This window comes from Trachypithecus francoisi, unplaced genomic scaffold (assembly GCF_009764315.1).
Source record: "Trachypithecus francoisi isolate TF-2019V2 unplaced genomic scaffold, Tfra_2.0 Lachesis_group3, whole genome shotgun sequence".
Lineage (NCBI taxonomy): Eukaryota > Metazoa > Chordata > Mammalia > Primates > Cercopithecidae > Trachypithecus > Trachypithecus francoisi.
In genome coordinates, this window is record NW_022681468.1 from 52,866,091 (window position 1) to 52,889,653 (window position 23,563).

General features: G+C 38.1%; 1 protein-coding gene across 1 annotated transcript in view; it reads left to right on the top strand.

The window, feature by feature from the left end:
* TXNDC16 (thioredoxin domain containing 16) overlaps positions 1–23,563 on the top strand; it is a 125,150-nt gene that overhangs the window by 11,241 nt on the left and 90,346 nt on the right. Inside the window, exons 5-7 of the mRNA XM_033188031.1 lie at positions 6,791–6,864; positions 7,656–7,730; positions 22,717–22,838. Of these exons, the coding sequence (XP_033043922.1) occupies positions 6,791–6,864; positions 7,656–7,730; positions 22,717–22,838 (271 nt within the window). The remainder of the gene's footprint in view (positions 1–6,790; positions 6,865–7,655; positions 7,731–22,716; positions 22,839–23,563) is intronic.

Genomic DNA, 23,563 nt, shown 5'->3' on the forward strand with positions numbered 1-23,563 from the left:
TTTTAGAACAAAGTTATAACAACTCAACATTACATATTTAATTTTTTTCTCAAAAAAATGTTCAAACTTGCTATAGAGTATTATAGAAATTTCCACATGCATCATGGATTACATAGATATGTAAGCCTTTTATTTAATTTAAACTTAGAATTTATACATCAGACATCTGAACAAGGGGTAACCCAGTGATACTAAATTCTTTTTTTTTTTTTTTTTTTTTTTTATTATACTTTAAGTTCTAGGGTACATGTGCATGACGTTTATATCATGTATAACTCCCCAATGCAATCCCTCCCTCCTCCCCCCTCCCCATGATAGGCCCCAGTGTGTGATGTTCCCCTTCCCGAGTCCAAGTGATCTCATTGTTCAGTTCCCACCTATGAGTGAGAACATGCGGTGTTTGGTTTTCTCTTCTTGTGATAGTTTGCTAAGAATGATGGTTTCCAGCTGCATCCATGTCCCTACAAAGGACGCAAACTCATCCTTTTTGATGGCTGCATAGTATTCCATGGTGTATATGTGCCACATTTTCTTAATCCAGTCTGTCACAGATGGACATTTGGGTTGATTCCAAGTCTTTGCTATTGTGAATAGTGCCGCAATAAACAAACGTGTGCATGTGTCTTTGTAGTAGAGTAATTTATAATCCTTTGGGTATATACCCAGTAGTGGGATGGCTGGGTCATATGGTACCTCTAGTTCTAGATCCTTGAGGAATCGCCATACTGTTTTCCATAATGGTTGAACTAGTTTACAATCCCACCAACAGTGTAAAAGTGTTCCTATTTCTCCACATCCTCTCCAACACCTGTTGTTTCCTGACTTCTTAATGATTGCCATTCTAACTGGTGTGAGATGGTATCTCATTGTGGTTTTGATTTGCATTTCTCTGATGGCCAGTGATGATGAGCATTTTTTCATGTGTCTGTTGGCTGTATGGATGTCTTCTTTTGAGAAATGTCTGTTCATATCCTTTCCCCACTTTTTGATGGGGTTGTTTGCTTTTTTCTTGTATATTTGTTTGAGTTCTTGGTAGATTCTGGATATTAGCCCTTTGTCAGATGAGTAGGTTGCAAAAATTTTTTCCCATTCTGTAGGTTGCCTGTTCACTCTGATGGTAGTTTCTTTGGCTGTGCAAAAGCTCTTTAGTTTAATTAGATCCCATGTGTCAATTTTTGCTTTTGCTGCCGTTGCTTTTGGTGTTTTAGACATGAAGTCCTTGCCCATGCCTATGTCCTGAATGGTACTACCTAGATTTTCTTCTAGGGTTTTTATGGTATTAGGTCTAACATTTAAGTCTCTAATCCATCTTGAATTAATTTTCGTATAAGGGGTAAGGAAAGGATCCAGTTTCAGCTTTCTACTTATGGCTAGCCAATTTTCCCAGCACCATTTATTAAATAGGGAATCCTTTCCCCATTTCTTGTTTCTCTCAGGTTTGTCAAAGATCAGATGGCTGTAGATGTGTGGTATTATTTCTGAGGACTCTGTTCTGTTCCATTGGTCTATATCTCTGTTGTGGTACCAGTACCATGCTGTTTTGGTTACTGTAGCCTTGTAGTATAGTTTGAAGTCAGGTAGCGTGACGCCTCCAGCTTTGTCCTTTTGACTTAGGATTGTCTTGGCAATGCGGGCTCTTTTTTGGTTCCATATGAACTTTAAAGCCGTTTTTTCCAATTCTGTGAAGAAAGTCATTGGTAGCTTGATGGGGATGGCATTGAATCTATAAATCACCTTGGGCAGTATGGCCATTTTCACAATATTGATTCTTCCTATCCATGAGCATGGTATGTTCTTCCATTTGTTTGTGTCCTCTTTGATTTCACTGAGCAGTGGTTTGTAGTTCTCCTTGAAGAGGTCCTTTACATCCCTTGTAAGCTGGATTCCTAGGTATTTGATTCTCTTTGAAGCAATTGTGAATGGAAGTTCATTCCTGATTTGGCTCTCTGCTTGTCTGTTACTGGTGTATAAGAATGCTTGTGATTTTTGCACATTAATTTTGTATCCTGAGACTTTGCTGAAGTTGCTTATCAGCTTAAGCAGATTTTGGGCTGAGACAATGGGGTTTTCTAAATATACAATCATGTCATCTGCAAACAGGGACAATTTGACTTCTTCTTTTCCTAACTGGATACCCTTGATTTCTTTCTCTTGCCTGATTGCCCTAGCCAGAACTTCCAACACTATGTTGAATAGGAGTGGTGAGAGAGGGCATCCCTGTCTTGTGCCAGTTTTCAAAGGGAATTTTTCCAGTTTTTGCCCATTCAGTATGATATTAGCTGTGGGTTTGTCATAAATAGCTCTTATTATTTTGAGGTACGTTCCATCAATACCGAATTTATTGAGCGTTTTTAGCATAAAGGGCTGTTGAATTTTGTCAAAAGCCTTTTCTGCATCTATTGAGATAATCATGTGGTTCTTGTCTTTGGTTCTGTTTATATGCTGGATTACGTTTATTGATTTGCGAATGTTGAACCAGCCTTGCATCCCAGGGATGAAGCCCACTTGATCATGGTGGATAAGCTTTTTGATGTGCTGCTGAATCCGGTTTGCCAGTATTTTATTGAGGATTTTTGCATCGATGTTCATCAGGGATATTGGTCTAAAATTCTCTCTTTTTGTTGTGTCTCTGCCAGGCTTTGGTATCAGGATGATGTTGGCCTCATAAAAAGAGTTAGGGAGGATTCCCTCTTTTTCTATTGATTGAAATAGTTTCAGAAGGAATGGTACCAGCTCCACCTTGTACCTCTGGTAGAATTCAGCTGTGAATCCATCTGGTCCTGGACTTTTTTTGGTGGGTAGGCTATTAATTGTTGCCTCAATTTCAGAGCCTGCTATTGGTCTATTCAGGGATTCAACTTCTTCCTGGTTTAGTCTTGGGAGAGTGTAAGTGTCCAGGAAATTATCCATTTCTTCTAGATTTTCTAGTTGATTTGCGTAGAGGTGTTTATAGTATTCTCTGATGGTAGTTTGTATTTCTGTGGGGTCGGTGGTGATATCCCCTTTATCATTTTTTATTGCGTCTATTTGATTCCTCTCTCTTTTCTTCTTTATTAGTCTAGCTAGCGGTCTGTCAATTTTGTTGATCTTTTCAAAAAACCAACTCCTGGATTCATTGATTTTTTGGAGGGTTTTTTGTGTCTCTATCTCCTTCAGTTCTGCTCTGATCTTAGTTATTTCTTGCCTTCTGCTAGCTTTTGAATGTGTTTGCTCTTGCCTCTCTAGTTCTTTTAATTGTGATGTTAGAGTGTCAATTTTAGATCTCTCCTGCTTTCTCTTGTGGGCATTTAGTGCTATAAATTTCCCTCTACACACTGCTTTAAATGTGTCCCAGAGATTCTGGTATGTTGAGTGATACTAAATTCTTTCAGGTTAATGTCTACCTGACTTTCTGAGTACATTTTTTCTTAGTTCGTTAGCCTTCCTCTTCTAAGAGATAGCTATTGTCGCTTTTGGTCTCTGCAGCTAGAGTTCCCAGGGCAGGCAGCATAGAAACGTTAACCAACATTGGCTGTATACCTTAAAAAATAAATGTGTCAATTCTGTATGTGTAGAGATCGCAATTAACTTTGAACAACTGATTTCACTCTAGAGTGATAATGGCAATCATCTCCAAGGATCTCTGAATAAAATTTTAAATTGAAACTTAGAAATGAAGTAGTAGGTTGGTAGGAAACTGAAAAGGGATAATCATACTGTTTAGTAACTGGTAGACTGTCACTAAATAACTATGCGTATAGTAACTGGAATAGAATGCTAGTTATTAAATAGAATAACTATGATCATTGTAATAGGAGAGATACAAATAAAGTGCCATAGAAGTTTTTTTTTCTTTTTTTTGAGACGGAGTCTCGCTCTGTCACCCAGGCTGTAGTGCAGTGGCGTGATCTTGGCTCACTACAACCTCCTCCTCCTGGGTTCAAGCAATTCACCTGTCTCAGTTTCCCGAGTAGTTGGGATTACAGGCACATGCCACCATGCCTGGCTAATTTTTGTAGTTTTAGTAGAAATGGGGTTTCACCATGTTAGTCAGGCTGGTCTCGAACTCCTGACTTCAGGTGATCTTCCTGCCTCAGCCTTCCAAAGTGCTGGGATTACAGGCGTGAGCCACCATGCCTAGCCTATTGAAGTTTAAAGGAAAGAAAGCCCATATTTGACTTTTGAGGTGGAAAGTCACAGATGGTATTGGGAAAGATTTCACAAAAAGCAGCATTTAAGATTGTTTTCAGAAGTTAAGATTGCAAGAGGTAGGATGAAGAAAATGCTAAAATATAAATGGACTACATATTCTAGTCAAGACAATGAATGTCAAGCTGGATACAATAACCCAAGAAAGCTGTGTGCTATTTAGAGCTGTGTGTCTTGCTTTAAATGTGTCCTTCCTTTTCTACCTGGTTACCACCTACTTGTTCCATAAGATTGAATTCAGAAATAGTGCCTTTCTCTGGGTTATCTCATGCACTTGAATATGTGAGCAATTATAGCATACAAATCAGAAAAAAGCGTAAAGTACAAAATTTGACCTGAAACAAGCTGTAATGTTTAATTCTCCTTCTTGTTTCCCTAACCAATGCTATTTAGAAATGCATCCAAAATAAAGGCTTCAGAAATCTTCAAAGTGAATGAAGGGGAAAAAAGATATATTATACAGTGATAACCAGAAGAAAGCTAGTGCATCAAAGTAGATTTTAAACAAAAAGCTCTGTCATCCTTGACTTTTCTTTCTCTGATAAGTAATCCATCTACTACTTGGTTCTACTATGAGAACTTTTCAAATCTGACCACTTCCTGTACCTTCATTTTTACTTCTTCCTGCCATCTCAGTGGGGAAACCACAATAGCCTCCTAATAACTGGCCTTTCTTCCTTCACTTTGTCCTGTGACAGACTTTTCTCCATATGTAGCCAGATGTGTCAGGATATATTACTACCATGCTGTGAAAGTCCTTTCATTGCAATTATGATCAAATGGAAACTTTTGAGTATGGTGGACACTGGCTTTGTCGCCGATCTCATTTTCTGACTCACCACTTTGTTCAGTTCATTCTTAATACATAGTGGTCATCTTTCTGTTAGTTGAACCTGCTGGAGGTACTGTTACCACAGGGCCTTTGCAGATATTTTCCCCTCTGCTTAGAACTCATCTCTTTTACTGACTTGTGCATTTGTATGCATTACTCCATTTCTTCAGTTCTTTGTGCAAATGTCACCTTTTCAGAGAAGCCTTCCTTGATTTCCACTCTAAAATGCCCTATCACATACTATCACCTTGTAATTTTTTTTTGTTTATAGTACTTAACACTACATATTAATTAGTTTTTAAGTTGTCTCTGTTTTATATTGTTCTAAAGCTAAATATTTTTATTTGGAACTTACCTGTACCCTAAATGACTAGAACAGTGACTGACATGGTAGACGTTCAGATATATTTTGAATTGATGAATGAATGGATACATCTATTGTCATAATACCAACCATCCTTATGCTGTAACTTAAAAAAATTTTAAATTACATGTATTAAAATTTACTTTTTGGTTATGGCTATACTCCGACTTTAATTCTGATTCTCTCTTTCTAATTTTTTAGTATCGGTTCCTGTTTTGTACCTTTTTAAACAAATGTTGCTTCTCCAGTTGTTATTCTTCTTCCTCAAATCCTATTAAAATTAAATTGAACAACAGGAAAACCCCCTCTTAAAAGAAACAAAAACCTTACCAAATGCGAAACAAAATAACTATTCTTCTAATCTTAGTTTTGGTTAGTTAACCTTGGTGGCTACCCATTTGCCCCATTTAGAAACCCCTTTGCTCTTTTCTTTCTCTTTCCTCTCCTCCTGTATCCCAATCTCCATGTACACGCTCAGTCTTCTCCCTGGTTTTATGTATTGTATTTGTAAAAAGTCTTTTGAATGTCTTCTGTCCTTTTTGGCTTTACTTCTGGTCCAAGTCATCCTTGACCTATACTAATGTGATACTATTTTAAACTCTCCTTGTATTTGTGTTCTTTTGCCTTCTGTTTATCTTCATGTTGTTGCCAAGATTGTTGTTATATATTTTTTTCACTTAGAGTTCAGATTATAAGCTATCCAGGGCTGCTATGGCTGCTCTGACATCATCATTGACTTAGTTCATTCTTTCTGTTGCGCCATCCTTAGCAAGTAGCTTCTTTAAAGATGCCTTATGGTCCATGATTGCTGTTGGTACTCCAGCTGTCTTATCTATTTTTGGTCAAGAAGGAGGGAAAAGAGCAAAAAGTATCAGCCCGCTTTTAAGAGCGTTTTAGGAGTTCCAACCCAGTGACTCCTCCTAATACCATTTAGCCATTGCAGGCTGTTGGGGAGGCTGAGAAAGCCTGTTAATGAAACACTTGCTTTTAGCAAAGTTCTGTTAGTAAACAAAAGGGAAGGATGGATTTTGGGTGGGAAACCAGCAGTATGTGCTATCTCTGTGTTCCACCTGCTGAGATGCTTTCGTCATCCCAAGTTAGCACTCACTTTTGTGCTTCCTAGCTTTTGCTCATACTTTTTGTCTTGCCTTAAATGTGTCCTTCCTTTTCTACCTGGTTGCCACCTACTTGTTCCATGAGACTGAATTCAGAAATAGTGCCTTTCTCTGGGTTATCTCATGCACTTGAATATGTGAATAATTATAGTATACAAATTAGAAAAAAAAAGTAAAGTACAAAATTTGACCTGAAACAAGCTGTAATGTTTAATTCTCCTTCTTGTTTTCCCAACCAAGAAACTTGACCTTTTGATATATATGCTAAAACTTAAGTATACTCTTTTAAAGGTTAATTGTGTCAAAGAAGAAATATCAAGATACTGTGGAAAAGAAAAGGATTTGATGAAAGCATATTTATTCAAGTAAGCTATTTTCCTGAGTGTGCTGGACAAATATAAAGCTATACTTCTAGAATATTTAAATATGTAAAATATCACTGAGCTAGAATAAAGTTATATGTGGGGGGGATCATGTAACACTTAACCAAAAGTCCAAGTGATAGATTTGTTACCTAACCTCTCTGTACTTTAACTTCCTTATTTATAAAACAGAGAGTAATACCTACCTCACAAGGTAGTTTTGTGAGGCTCTTGTGTAAACTCCTACAACAAATGCCTGGTAAGCAAGTGCTTACCAAAGTTAGTGTTCTGGATAGATGTGTCAGGTCCACATTTGGGTGTGAAATAAATGTACTTTATTTTTGAGAGATCTGCCAATCTCTCTGCACTTGGGTTTCATCTACCTGAGGTTTCTCAAATCCTTGGGATTTGGCTGAAGAAGTGGGGAGAGGTCCTGTTTTTTCAGGGACCTTCTGAGGACACTTTTTTCCTTCTTGCCTTCTTCTCAGCCCAATTTGGGGAATTTATGTGTATGTGTGTGTTGACTGTGAGTTGGGGAGATTGGTAGGAATCCTTGTTTGGACTCATATTTTTTTCTAGCCTTTTTGCCAGGTCCAGAGCCTAGGCTTTTCAAAGTTAATATATTTTTTGAGAACGTTGTATTATGTGCCAGGACTCTGGAAGGTATGTGGATAAGACACAGCCTGTAACATCAAAGACCTTATAAGCTAATGTATTTGATACACAAGTAAATTGAATTCTAAGGAAATATTTTTGTGTTTTTAAATATTACTATGTTTTAAAACTTTTTATAGGGGCAACGTACTGCTTAGAGAATTCCCTACTGACACCTTGTTTGATGTGAATGCTATTGTCGCCCATGTTCTCTTGTAAGTACAGGGGCTACCTATTCATTTGTTTACTTGTTACTTATTTATTGATTTTATTTTAAATAACCACAATTAAAATATTTCAGGATTTTAACATTATATTTGTAGGCAACAATTTAACACAAATTACTAATCTATCTTCCCACATCAAGGATCTAAAATTTTTTTTAATGGCAAGGTATACAGAAACATGGAGATACTTTTGTAAGAGTAGATGACTCAACAAAACCATATCAAGTGAGGTCCAACTGGTGGAGTGAGGATTTTGCCAGATATCAGTCTGTTCAGGCTGCTGTAACAAAATACCATAGACTGGGTGGCTTATAAACAACAGAAACTTGTTTTTCACAGTTCTGGAATCTGGGAGGTCCAAGATGAAAGTACTGGCAGATTTGGTGTTGGGTCAGGGCCCCTAGTTTATAGCTGGTCATCTTTTCCCTGTGTCCTCACATGATGAAAGGGATAAAGGAGCTCTCTCGGGGTCTCTTTTATTAGGGCACTAATCTCATTCATGAGGGCTCTGCCCTTATGACCTCCTAATATCATCACATTGGCATTTAGAATTTCAACATATGAATTTTGGGGAGACACAAACGTTTAGACCATAGTACTAGGTAGGAACCTCATCTTTTTGTTGTTGTTGTTTTGAGATAGGGTCTTACTCTGTCACCCAGGCTGGAGTGCAGTGGCATGATCTTGGCTTACTGCAACCTCCACCTCCCAGGCTCAAGCGATCCTCCCACCTCAGCCTCCTGAGTAGCTGGGACCATAGGCATGCGCCACTCATCTTTGTTATTCTCACGGGGATATTTTAAGTACCTGGCTTTCTTCTTATCCCAGCTGGATTTCTTTCTGGATTCTCTAGCTCTGTGCCTGCCCAGTTAGTATGGAAAGCGTTTGTCCCAGCACATACCTCAGTGTTTACTGAGAGAGAAAGTTTAAGTTTTCTGGCCTGGAATCTCCATGCCTGGTATTTAGGTCTATCTGGGGTCCATTCTTGGAATCTTCCCCTGAATTAAGTCTGATATTCTCTTCGGTAACATAGCTAGAAAATATGGCTTGTTAAGGACACAGGTTTACATGAACTTTTCCAATTTAATGTTATAAGCCTGTTGTCCACTAAGACCTTTGCTGACATTGACTGTCTTTTTCTCCTTGGATCTCCTCTTCCTCTCTTACCTACAAAAATTGGTAGTTTAACTCCTGGAAATTAAAAACTTACAGGTGAAAAGTTGTGCTTATCACTTTACAAATGTTCCAGTCCCAATAATATGTTAACAAAAGGCCTTTAGAAATTCCTGACAACCATGGGCCCTGATTTTTTTTTTTTTTTTTTTTTTGAGACGGAGTCTCGTTCTGTCGCCCAGGCTGGAGTGCAGTGGCCGGATCTCAGCTCACTGCAAGCTCCGCCTCCCGGGTTTAAGCCATTCTCCTGCCTCAGCCTCCCGAGTAGCTGGGGCTACAGGCACCCGCCACCTCGCCCGGCTAGTTTTTTGTATTTTTTAGTAGAGACGGGGTTTCACCGTGTTAGCCAGGATGGTCTCGATCTCCTGACCTCGTGATCTGCCCGTCTCGGCCTCCCAAAGTGCTGGGATTACAGGCTTGAGCCACCGCGCCCGGCCGGGCCCTGATATTTGTAGACTAAGGAACCAATTGTAATGAGTGAAGATGGTCTTTTGAGGAAGGAATTCCTTGGAATCCCTTTCCTGGGACAGAGGGGTAGCCATCTTGATGGTGGGAGTTCTATGAAGCTTAGCAAGAAGTCCAAATAATAGATATGACATTTGTTCTCAGGAAGCTTACTAGTTAGCAGCTGTTTTTCCAGTGGATACCTGATGACCCAGAAATGAGGGTGAAGAAACAGAAAAAAAAGTCTTTTCATAAAGTATGAATCCACATTTGATACCAAATCCTGGAGTGGCATATCCACATTGAACAACTTGATGACAAGGTGGTTTTGAAACAGCTGGCCCTAGATATGGAGAGGCTGTCAGCACTGAGGACTGTGTTATCTAAACTGGTTACCCCGTGAGGCTCAGCTCATTCAATCCTCCTTTAGTAGTGTCCTGTTCTAAGTGCTGTACTAATGCTGATTTATAGAACACGAATTCCACAAATAGGTTATTCCCCATGTTCCTGCTGTGTGCCAGACACTTGTTAGACATTGGCTATAAAAAACAGAATAGGATATGGCTTCTGTTCTCTAGGAATCTAGTGTTGCACAGACAGATACAGAAACAGGATCTATTATTAATATGTGATAAGTAAGGAACATAGTAGAAGTATGTATGCATAAGGGCTAATGGATCCACAGAGAAGGGAATAGTTACTCATGTCTAGAATGAGGGTGGTATTTATTAGGTAGGCTTCCTGAAGGAAGTGGCAGTTGGGATGAGTGTTAAAGGATAAGTACTTGGTGAAAAAGGGGAAGATGGGAAAAGCAAGAGGAACTTTGTGACAAAGGCATAGAGCAGCCATGTTCAATCTTTTTTTTTTGGCTTCCCTGGGCTGCATTGGAAGAATTGTCTTGGTCCGCACATAAAATACACTAATGATAGCCAACAAGCTTAAAAATATTTGCAAAAACATCTCATAATGTTTAAAAAAAGTTTACAAATTTGTGTTGGGCCATATTCAAAGCTGTACTGGGCTGCATGTGGCCCATGAGCCACCACAGATTGGACAAGCTTGTCATAGAGGTTAGAAGTAGTTGGGACAAGGTGGTGGTTTTGCCAGAGTATAAAATGTGAAGCAGGAGATAAGAGTAGAAGAGTAGACATGGGGTCAGAGGAAGGGAATTTTTGTTTTCCCTTTGTATAAGTTTAGGCTTTTGGGTAGCCACTGAAAAGTGAGGAGTCCAGCTCTAGGCCAACATCCTTATGTGATCTTTCAGGCCTGATCATATGCAATATTCCAAGGCTATGCCTGTCAAACCTCAGGGGACAAGCTGCCCTCACCGTACCACACTTGGCACACAAGCAGTACATTGCAGTTTTCTAGAGAAAATTGAGGTCAAGGACATAGGCCCATTCCTCTCCTAATCCTTTTTTTTTTTTTTTTTTTTTTTGAGGCGAAGTCTCGCTCTGTCGCCCGGACTGGAGTGCAGTGGCCGGATCTCAGCTCACTGCAAGCTCCGCCTCCCGGATTTACGCCATTCTCCTGCCTCAGCCTCCCGAGTAGCTGGGACTACAGGCGCCCGCCACCTCGCCCGGCTAGTTTTTTGTATTTTTAGTAGAGACGGGGTTTCACCGTGTTAGCCAGGATGGTCTCGATCTCCTGACCTCGTGATCCGCCCGTCTCGGCCTCCCAAAGTGCTGGGATTACAGGCTTGAGCCACCGCGCCCGGCCTCCTAATCCTTTAGGCCCCTATGCTTATATGTACATCTGCATTCCTAGCTCCGCTGCCTCCATTTTGAGGCCTCCTTATCAGAGCCCTTGGCTAAGGTGCTTTTCTTATCTTTGAGTCAGGGCCTTTCCACTCCTACCCACTCCCCTTTTGTTCCCTCAAGTCCAGGGGTCCATAAAGAAGTGGGGCCTATTGTTTGGGACTCCTTGGGATGAGATGAGTCCTTGTGTCTGCACTGCCTGCACTGCTTCCACCTGACCCTTGCCTGTGGTCATCCCAAGGGATGAAAAATGTAACATTGTTGAGCCAGCACCTCTCTTTTTTGCATCTTGTTTGCACCTTCCTAGTAAGTGAAACCTTGATTATTACTTTTAGTTTGGCTTGTTGTTGTTCTGATTGACCACTTTAACACCTGATTGCCCAGCAAAGAGCTGTAGGCAGGCAAGTGATGTGATCAGATTAGTATTTGAGAGATCTTTCTGGTGGATGTGAGATACGTCTATGGGGTTTGAGCACATGTATAAACCATTCTGTGACCATTGTATAATCTAGGGAGGTAGAATAGATACAGCAAAAGGGGGTTTTTCTTTTTAATGCTTAGGAGGGGAAATTAGCTGGACTTGGTAATGGTTAATTTGGTAATAGTAGAACTACAAACTTGTTAATTCTTGATCTCTTCTTCTCTCCTACCTTGTGCTACCCAGATCTAGTCTGATCACCATCTGAAATAGGCAAGGAAGAAGAGCAAATTTACAGAATATGAGTCTACTTTAGCAAGTAGTATGTCCATCATGCCTCAGTTAGGCATATATAGGAATTTGAGCCCTGGAGCAGTGTACATCCAGGTGTTGTCAACATATAGGTCAGCCAGGGAGCATCCTAGGGCAATAACACCACTTAAGAAACTGAGAGAAAAAAATAAATGTCAAGGAAGCAGAATTCCAAAGAGACAACATCCTCATTTTTGTTTAAAATGTGAGAAAATGACTTATGTAATACAGTATTTTATAAAATTTCCGGCCGGGCGCAGTGGCTCACGCCTATAATCCCAGCACTTTGGGAGGCCGAGGCGGGTGGATCACGAGGTCAGGAGATCGAGACCATCCTGGCAAACATGGTGAATACAAAAAAAAGTTAGCCGGGTGTGGTGGCGGGCGCCTATAGTCCCAGCTACTCGGGAGGCTGAGGTAGGAGAATGGCGTGAACCCGGGAGGCGGAGCTTGCAGTGAGCCGAGATCGTGCCACTGCACCCCAGCCTGGATGACAAAGGGAGACTCTGTCTCAAAAAAAAAAAAAAGTTCCCAGGAATATTTACAGTGTTCAAGAACTATACCAAAAAGTATGCTGTCTCATAGCTGTACCTTGCAAATTGCCATGAAGAACAACCTATCTTCTTACTTTTGTATGGTAAAACCATCAGTTTGAAATACCCAGTTCCTGGCTAGCAGTTTTTTTCTCTGTTGTACTCTTACAGTTGCATACTATTCATAAAAATAGATTTGAACTGGCCAGGCGCGGTGGCTTAGGCCCGTAATCCCAGCACTTTGCAACTCTTTTTTTCTAATACACAGACACACACACATATATAGACATATACTGATATGTTCTTATATAATATATACAAAAATATACATTTTATCTATTTAAGGTATATATATATACACATATATATACCTAGGTATTACATATATATGTATATATATGTATATATGTGTATATATGTATATATACACAAATACATATATAGGTATTATATATAATATATAATAGATGTATAAATATAAATATATGTAATAGGTATTAAATACATATATAGGTATTATATATAAATATGTAGAATAGGTATTATATATAAATATGTAGAATAGGTGTTATATATAATTATAAAGAATAGGTATTAATAATTACTATAATTATATTCTATATAATTATATATAATACATATTATGTATTATAGGTATTATACATAATAATTTATGTAATATGTATGTAATAATTTATATAATAGGTATTATAATAATAGATATTATATATAAATACACACATATATATACCTTGGTATAATATATATACCAGTATATGAAAGATTGATTTCTACATACTAATTTTGTGTCTTTCAACCTTATGGATTTTTATTATAAATTGAAAAATGAACTAGTTACACCTATTATACTTATTAATAATAAGCAAAATAGTATTTTTCTTATATTAAGGATATTATTACTGTAACTTATTACTAAGCAATTTTTTGTTTATATTCTTGCCTTTTTTCTAAGATACTGTTATCTACTATTAGATATGTACATAAGAGCTGTATATATATATCATATATAATTCTACATTTACATTTTATTAGTAAACAGGCAAGTCAAAATTTCCTGGGATTGCCTCCATTTACAAAAATTCATTGACATACATATGAAAATATATTAATTTTACCTACTGCATTATTTTTTATCTAAATCCACTACTTAGCCTAATAATAAGAAATATTTACAGATGTTTGGATTGTTCTCAAAATACTTGTTTATGAACTAAAAGCTTGTATTACAGAATATATGTTACTTTATTTGGCTTGCTTTTTAAAAATGTGTAACCCATACTATTACTTTTATCCCAAAGCATTTGAATTGTTCCTTATTTAGAATGTTTTACTCTGGACCAGTGACCTACAGTTATACTTGAACTTTGCTACTTCGTCAACAGAAAAGATCAACGTTTTAGATAATTTGTTATTTTCAGAATATAGAATTGAAGAAAAAATTAAGTTAGTGAAATCTGAGATAGAATAACAAGTATAAACTTAGGATGATCTTTATACTAATTGTCAATATTTGAAACATATATTTTTGGACCATTATCGTCAATTATGTACCTTTTTTGATAGGATATTTACAATATTGCTGAAACATTGATTTAAAATACAGTGACTTGTCAGTCTATTAAAATTTTCTCACATTGATTTTGCAGGATATAGTAAGTGAAATCAAACGGTTAGGGCATAGCATAATACTTTTTACATAGGAGAGGGGGTGTTAAGTCCAAAACTCTGAAGAGTCTGAGTTGTTACCCTACTTGTGTGTCTGTGTTTTATATATATATATGTATGTTATACACACATAGAAGACTTCTGAATTAGAGAACTGACCTTACAGCAATAACAGCAGCCAGAGTAGCATGATAGTGCTATCTTCATAGCTAGTTCTCTGCAGAATGACAAGGCAAGAGTCAGATGCTTATTCCTATACATAGCAAGGTTTGAAGGAGAACTTCAACATTATTAATATCCGAGTTTATATAGGAGCTGACACACTTACTTTTCCCCTCTGAAAAGAAAGTGCTTATCTTTTACTGTGGAATGTAAGAGCAGAAGAGGAAGGCCTGTATCCCTCAATATAAGCATTTGACTCTGGAGAAGAGAAGATAGTGTGTAGAAAAAACAAAAATTATTTTTCCTCTGTTCCCACAAAGCATAGAATACTTCTGCGACCAGATGTTTGAGGAGTCTTCTCCACATACCAACTCTGTAGCTGACATCAGCGGGGTGTCCTGTCATTCAATTCTGAGGGTACCTACCTGAAGATAGTATCAGATCCTGCATGTTGAAGGCCAAGTCCCCAAGACTGCTCCTTACCTGAGATGCCAGTCACATAGGACAGAAGCTCCCATGCTTCTGTCTGAACAGCTATAAATTTGGGTTCTCATGGCTCCAACAAGCCCCTCATCGGGCTTGGCTGTTTCTCTAGAGTGGCTCACAGAACTCAGGGAAACAATTATTTACATTTATTGGTTTATTACAAAGGGTATTGCAAAGGATACAGATGAAAAGATGCATAGGGCAGGGCACATGGGAAGGGGCGTGGAGCTTCCATGCCCTCCCCTGGCGTGCCACCCTCCAGGAACTTCTGTGCATTTTGCTATCTGGAAACTCTTCAAGCTCTGTCCCTTTGGGGTTTTATGGAGACTTTGTTGTGTAGATATGATTGATTAAACCATTGGCCATTGGTGACCAAGTAACCTTCAGCCCCTCTCTCCTCCTCAGAGATTGAGGATTGGAGCTGAAAGTCCTAACCCTCTAATCATGCCTTGGTCTTTTAGTACCAGGCCTCATCCCAAAGCTATCTGCCAGCTATCAGTCAGCACATTAGCTTACACAAGACATCAGTTTGGTGGAGATTGTAAGGATATCAAGAGTTGTATGCCAGGAAACGGGGCTGGGGACCAAATATATATTTTGCAATATCACAGATATGTTTTATTTCTCTTTGAATGGAAGCAGATGGCTCCTAGAGAAAAGGAAACATGCCTAGAATTAGAATTCTCCATTTTTCTATCTTGCTAGATTTGATCTTCAGGAGACCTGATCTGTGTGGGAGCACTGGGAGAGCAACATAGGATTTCCTTCTACAGGGGCACATATAACTGCATATAGTATACATGTATGTGGCATAAATATTACAAGGTTTCACAAAAACTGAACATATTGGTTGATAGGAATGATATGGGGAAGCTGGGGGTGGGGGATGAAGGACTTTTAGGTAGACTCTTTAGTCTTTAACTTTTTTGGTACCTTTTGTGTTTCGAATCCTATAAAAGTATTAACACTTTGTGAAATAAATGAAATTTAAATTAAAAATGAGAATTTCGATATATAGTCTAAAAATTCTTAACTCTGCTTTCTAAATAACAAAGTGAAAAGTGGTAGAATTGAGTGGTTCATTCACTATTTGAGGAAAATTTTACTTCCAGCTTCCAGATGGGGTTAAGAATGGTAATACAGTTGGCCCTCTATATTCACAGGTTCTGCATCTGTGGATTCAACTCCAAGTGCATCAAAAATATTTGAAAAAAGCAATCAAATATAACAATATAACAGTAAAAAAATATAAAATTTAAAATATGGTATAACATAACAACTATATTATATATACTATATATACACTATACTACATATACACTATACTATATATACTATAACATATATACTATATAAAACATAGTATAACATAGCATTTACATTGTATTAGGTATAAGTAATTTAGAGATTTTTTTTTTTTTTTTTTTGAGACGGAATCTTGCTCTGTCACCCAGGCTGGAGTGCAGCAGCCGATCTTGGCTCACTGCAAGTTCCGCCTCCCTGGTTTACGCCATTCTCCTGCCTCAGCCTCCCGAGTAGCTGGGACTGCAGGCGCCCGCCACCTCGCCCAGCTAGTTTTTTTGTATTTTTTTAGTAGAGACGGAGTTTCACCTTGTTAGCCAGGATGGTCTTGATCTCCTGACCTCATGATCCGCCCATCTCGGCCTCCCAAAATGCTGGGATTACAAGCTTGAGCCATCGCATCTGGCCAATTTAGAGATGATTTAAAGTATACAGGGAGATGTGTGTAGGTTATAGCCAATTCTCTGCCATTTTATATGGGACTTGAGCATCCATGGGTTTTGGTATCCAAGAATCAATCCTGGATATCAATCCCCTGAGGATACTGAGAGATGATTGTATTTAGAAAAGGAAAGTAACAACTGATTTTTATATTTATTAATTAATTATTATTATTTTGAGATGGAGTCTCACTCTGTCACTCAGGCTGGAGTGCAATGGCGCAATATTGGCTCACTGCAACCTCTGCCTCCTGGGTTCAAGCAATTCTTCTGCCTTAGCCTCCTGAGTAGCTGGGATTACAGGCTTGCGCCACCACGCCTGGCTATTTTTTTTTTTTGTATTTTTAGTAGAGACAGGGTTTTACCATGTTGGTCAGGCTGGTCTCGAACTCCTGACCTTGTGATCCGCCTGCCTCGGCCTCCCGAAATGTTGGGATTACAGGTGTGAGCCACTGCGCCTGGCCCAAGTGATTTTTATTGATTGAGAATATGAGCAATTTATATTTATTTTCCTTGTTCTTGTGTGTTATATTTGCAGTCTCATGAGATTATTGTGATGATCAAAATAACACGTGAAAATAAGGTGTTATGGATTTTGTCCACTGCTCTAAAATGTTATTTGTTTTATATATATATAAATGCAGGAAGTTTTATTTATCAGTTAATAAGAAAAAACAAATGTGAGTTCGTGGTGTGGCAGTTGCTGGGGATATTTGCCATGAGGCAGCAGTTGCAATGAAAGGCCATTCTTCTTCTTCTTTTTTTTTTCTTTTCCACTCTTGTTGCCCAGGCTGGAATGCAGTGGTGCGATTTCGGCCTTGTGCAACCCCCACCTCCTGGGTTTACACGATTCTCCTGCCTCAGCCTCACGAGTAGCTGGGATTACAGGCGTTTGCCACCATGGCCGGCTAATTTTTTGTGTTTTTAGTAGAGACAGGGTTTCACCATGTTGGCCAAGCTGGTCTCAAACTCTGGAACTCAGGTGATCCACCGCCTTAGCCTCCCAAAGTGCTGGGATTACAGAAAGTGAGCTACCATGCCCAGCCCATTCTTTTTTACCTGCTCATGGTTGACTCCTAAGAATCCTCAGGCCAGGTGAGGTGGCTCACACTGTAATGCCAGCACTTTGGGAGGCTAAGGAAAGAGGATCACTTGAGGCCAGGAGTTCAAGACCAGCCTGGGCAATATAATGAGACCCTAGTCTCTACAAAAAAATTTTAGAAATTAGCCAGGCATGGTGATGTGTGCATGTCATCCCAGTTCCTCGGATGAAGCTGAGACAGGAGAATGGCTTGAGCCCAGAAGCTTGAGGCTGCAGTAAGTTATGATTTTGCCACTCAGCCTGTGTGACGGAGCAAGACCCTCAAAAAAACAAATAAATAAATAAAATGATGCAAAAGAAAAAAATCACCAAGTGATACAAAAAGAAAAGATAATCCAGTAAGAGACAGTGAAACCTCATTGACTCTTTATTAAGATATGGTACTTCTTGTGACAATACTGTATTTTGTTAGAAAATAGAAGTTCCTTTCCTTTTATGTTACCATACTACTCATAACATGAACTTCAAATATTAGAAGATTTATTTTTAACTGTCATAGTTTCTACTAATATTTTATTCTTTAACACATTATTGCAGACCGTAAGGATTGAGTGTTTAGGCATTGTTACTGTATAACCTCAGGGGAAAGTTACTTTTACAACTGTCCTCCTCTAAAACTCCTGAACTGTGCCCATGCTGGTCTCTTCTGAACAGGTATTGAGCTATTGCTCATTCTTTTATCTGTATCAGATTTGTTCCTATACAATATTGTCAGGTGGGTTCCTGTTCGATAATGACATACTTTTTACTGGGAAATTATAAGAAAGAATTGCTTTTCTTAGATTTGAATTCCTCACAGCTCTGTTAATTGGTATTAATGGTTATATCTCCAAGCTGCAAAGTTTTATACAAAGTGCTTCTACCAGTACATACGTGGTACATGACATATATTAGGTGCTTAAATTTTGGATTTGTGGATGGTGAATTTGGAAATTTTACTTTTTGGTTGTTAAGAATGGGAAGACCAGAAATACTCTTAAATTTTAAGGTCATAAAATTATTTCTAGTAGTAAGAATTTTATAAGACACAAGCTATTAGGAGAATATATAATTTATGACAAAAGACTGATATTTGTGAACTTTATTATTGTGCTCTTAAGAGGTGACTTCTACCTGTTTGGTTTGTTTTTAATCTGTGTTAATTTGGAAATACTTATTAAAAGAGTTTGGGATATTTCTTTTTGTATGTGAATCTGCCCCGTCATAATACACAGTAATTAATTTAGATAAAAGTCATTTCTTCCTCTCTTTTTTTTCCTGGGGGTTTTGGTATGGTAAAATATTTACATTTTCCTTTTTGTTGGGTTCTGAGAATTTGAGTGATGACAGAAATGTAATACAAAAATTGTATCTTGAAAAAAATTGAGTTGCCTGCTGCTCTAAAAGTAGGGTCAGGTAGACCCTTCGTTGTTTTTCTTTCTGACACCCACTCAATTCTTGGCCAAATATCTTATCTACCTAATAGTTATTGCAGGAAAATCTCAGGAAAAGCATGCCAAAGAAAATGAAGGCCTTTCTGGGACAGGAAGAACCTAGTTAGAGCAGCCCCAGGCTGTTTTACCCCATCAACAGAGCAAGAAAATCCCAAGAGATACTTTTCCTTTAACCCATTTTTGTCAGTATTTCTCCTCTTTGGAACTGGAGTAAGGGAGCACAGACTGTGGAATGGATCCTCATATTCTGAAAATTAATATATTAAGGAATATATTAAAGTGAGGAAGCCATTGGGAGAAATCATAGAGATCATTACATTATGAATGTCATTAGTCATGGATAATGACTACTTAATGAGCTTTGGGACATTAGGCAGGGTAACCTCTTTAAGCCCCATGACCTTATCTTTAAAATGGGGTTAATGATAGTTCTACTTTCAGATGGTTGCCATGAAAATTAAACAAGAGAGAGTGCATTGCTGAGGATTTTTAGTTATAAGCCCTAGAATCTGGGTCTGACTGGCTTAAGCAGAAAAGGATTTGGAGGGGATATAGGAAATCTCAGCCTCGCTAGAAGAGCTGGAGAACTGGACTCAAAGGTTAAACACCTCTGGATACAGTGAAAATTATGATACAGAATGAGTCTGAGGAGGACAGCTGCATTATTGCTGAGCATTGGATACTACGGCTTGCATTACCTGCATTGGGGCTGTGACTAACACTTGTCATTGCTACTTTTGAAGCCAACTGTTATTGCCACTGCCTCTTGAAATAATTCTTTACTGTTCCTTGTTCTTGGTATCACTTGCTCCTGCTTCAGCATCTCAGGCAAGTGATTGTTTGTCAGATAGTCATGTCTTGTAACGAGGAACCTGGGAAAGCAAGGTTGACAGTGTGAACTTTCACTTGGGCTCTGCCTACCTTGAAGACTTTGAAAACTGGACAAAGCAAAAGGGAGTGGGCAGCCCCCAAATTGACAAATTGCCGCTATTCATAAAGTGCTTAGTACTATGCCTAGCATGTGGTAAGTACCTAATAAATATTTGCCAGTCTTTATTGCAAACAATGGTTGGGGAGGGTTGTACACTCAGACTTAATTTTTGAAGCAAATAGATTGGAGATAATAAAACAATAAAAGTCATGACTAGGTGAATGTAATTTCCAAGCCTAGAATTTACATGGTAGTCCAATTAAGTTAACTAGATTGTACCTCCCAACTGTTTTGAAGTAACTGAAGGCTGATTCTGGAGTTGTTAGTCAAAATGTATAGGCAGCCAATAGTTCAGCTTGCCACTGAGACTCCATTGCCATTCTTTAGTTGCCACTTTTCCACCTGGTTTCCCATTTTTATGAGTGGTCAGTAATACAATTTAGAAAATTCTGGCCTTGGTGTCAGAAGCTCTACCAGCAACTAGAAGTATGATTTGGAGCAGGTTACTTAGTCTCTCAAGATTGCTGCCTGTGTGTGAGTATGTGTGTAATACTGTTCCAGAAGTATTGTTGAAGGGTTAAATGAAAACCTGAAAATATCTAGCACATAGTGAATACTGCCCAGCAAATATTTCTTATAAAAACAAAATAAGAGCCCTGGGAATGATAGAAGATCAGGTTTTACATTTCTTTTAAAAAGTGAAACAAATCTGTAATGAACGGGTAAATATTTCAGCCAACGTAAGTTAGGGCAGCGCTTTCAGGGTGCCTGCTAAGTGGAAATATTTTTATAGTAATACTAAGGCATTATTTGGCTTTTTCACTTTCATTCCCTCGTGAATGGGGGTTCTAGAGGCTACATGATGTGTGATGTCACAACAGATTGGATACAGGAGCAGAAATGAATATCCAGCTGTCTTCTATTTAGTCCGATATTAAAGATATTTGCAAAAATGTAAAACAAGGCCAGGCACGGTGGCTCACGCCTGTTATCCCAGCACGTTGGGAGGCCGAGGTGGGCAGATCACTAGGTCAGGAGTTTGAGACCAGCCTGGCCAATATAGTAAAACTGCATCTCTACTAAAAATACAAAAAAAAAAAAAAAAAAAATAGCCAGGTGTGGAGGTGCGCACCTCTAGTCCCAGCTACTCAGGAGGCTGAGGCAGAAGAATTGCTTGAACCCAGGATGCGGAGGTTGCAGTGAGCTGAGATCATGCCACTGCACTTCAGCCTGGGCAATAGAGCAAGACGCCATCTCAAAAAAAAAAAAGGTAAAACAATACCATTCTTCTCACTAAGTTTTCCTTTGGTTTTGTAAACTTTAGTTATTTTTTTAAATAAAAAGTATTTATGTTAACATGTGATAGTGTTTATTTTTAAGAATTAATAAATATTTTAAAATTCCTGTTTTAATTTCTATTTTGTCAACTACTGATAAACATAGCTTACATAAACAAAAGCTCCTTGAGGACCTCAGTAATTTTAAAAGATATAAAAGTTTCCTGAGACCAAATGTTTGAGAACTGCTGTATTAGGAAAAACTTTATAGGAGGAACTGTGTTGGACTAATTCATTTGAAGTATTTGAGTGAACCTTTGTTTATTTAAGTATGTGGACCTGCAACATGAAAATTTTGAAAAGTTTTCAAAAGTTTTTGAAGTTTAGCCTATCAAAAATACACAACTTGTACACATGGGGATTAAGTGGAATGAGTTGTTAGGAATAGATAATTTATACAGAAGTAGACATCTTTAAAAAAGGGATAATTTGGGATGAATAAATATGATCAGTCAGTCTGATTTATGCACTGAAGGGATGATTTGGAAGAATTACAGTCAGGTGGAAAGATCACTGGACTGGTACTGAGAACACCTGTTCTGTATTCTGTCCCTGGCTTTTTGATTCAATAAATGTGCTTTTGAGTAAGCTCTTCAGTGTTTTGAACTTCCATTTCTTCAAATAAAGAATGGGAGTAAGTAATTCCTGCCCTACTTTTTCTTTCATTCATTCAATACATATTTATTGAATATCTACAGTGTACTAGGCTGTATTATAAGTTTTTACAGATATAGTGATAAAATACACAAAATCCTTGCCTCAAGGTCGTGAGGGTTTAATGAGAAAGGTGGGGATAAACAAGTAAATAAATATATAAATAATTATAAATTGTAATAAGTACTATAAAGGAATCAACTAGTGAAATAAGAGGAAAATGCTACAGGCTTTACTTACACAACACCAACAGGGAAGACTTCTCTGAGGCAATGATGTTTAATCTGAGATCATACTTATGAAATGGAGCAAAAGGAGTAGCTTCCAGCAAAGAAAACTGTGTGCAGAGGCTCTGAGGTTTGCCTAGAATGTTGTAAAGATGAGGAATGGTAGAACAAAATGAGGTTGGAGAGGTAGACAAGGTCTAGGTCTTGTCAGACCTTATAGGCCATGCAAAGAAGCCTGCTATTTAGGTTTGTGAAGGGCTTAAATGTGTTCAAGGCTGAGACATCTATGTGGGATTATTTGGCCAGACTAGGGTGTTAGTGAATACAGTTTTAATCTTTTGAGACCATTGTAATAGAGAATGAACACCATCTCACAACTGTCCCTGGTTGATGTTCTCAGAGACAGATTAATGATCTGGAGAGTGATTCTAATTTAGTATCATTAAAATGCTTACATTATCACTACTGATAATTTGTTCAATGGAGATATATTTCTCTTTTGGTTAGGTTAACAGAAGTGTGGTGTCACTAAATACATATCATATTTTTCTACTAATTATGTCTGTATTTATTTCAGTGCTCTTCTTTTTAATGAAGTGAAATATATTACCAACCTGGAAGACCTTCAGAACATAGAAAATGCTCTGAAAGGAAAAGCAAATATTATATTTTCATATGTAAGAGCCATTGGAATACCAGGTATTCTTTGACTTTTGCTTTAATCTTTGCTGTGCCTTTGTACTTATGTATGCTGAAGTACTTAAAATAGTGTATTTTCTGACTACAGTCTTAATATTTAAAATAAATCTAAAGCATCTTTACTATTACGCCATTTTTCTTTAAATGGGCAGCATAATATAGTGGTTGAACGAGAACTCTCTAGGTTAGACTTCTTGCCATACTGATTACTTGTAGTGAGCCCTTGGACAAGTTACTTAACTTCAGTTTCCTAGTGATTAAGATGGGGAAAATAAATCGTGCCTACCTCTTAGTGTAATTGTGAGAATCAAATGAACTTTAATGAATAATTAAAATTATTTTAATTAATTAATTAAATGAATAATTAAATTGTTCCTGGAGTATAGTAGGTGCTCTCAAAGTGTTAGCTATTTCTTTCTGATTTCCTTATAGCCCTCCTGTACCTGGTGTAGTAGTGTCCAGTATTCAGTAAATAATGTTGACTAGCTTAGATTGGAAGGAGGAAAGATAGAGTAAGGGAGAAAAATAGGAAGTTATTGCAATAAGTCAAGCAAGAGATGATGCTGGGTGGCTTGGACCAGGGTGAGGGCAATGGAGGTGGCAGTAAGTTTGAATTTTAGCAGTGTTTGGAAAGTAAAACTAACTGAGTTTGCTGATCTATTGGATATAGATTGAGAAATAGTGGAGACAAGGGTGGTTCTGGGGTTTGGGCCTGAGCTACTTGA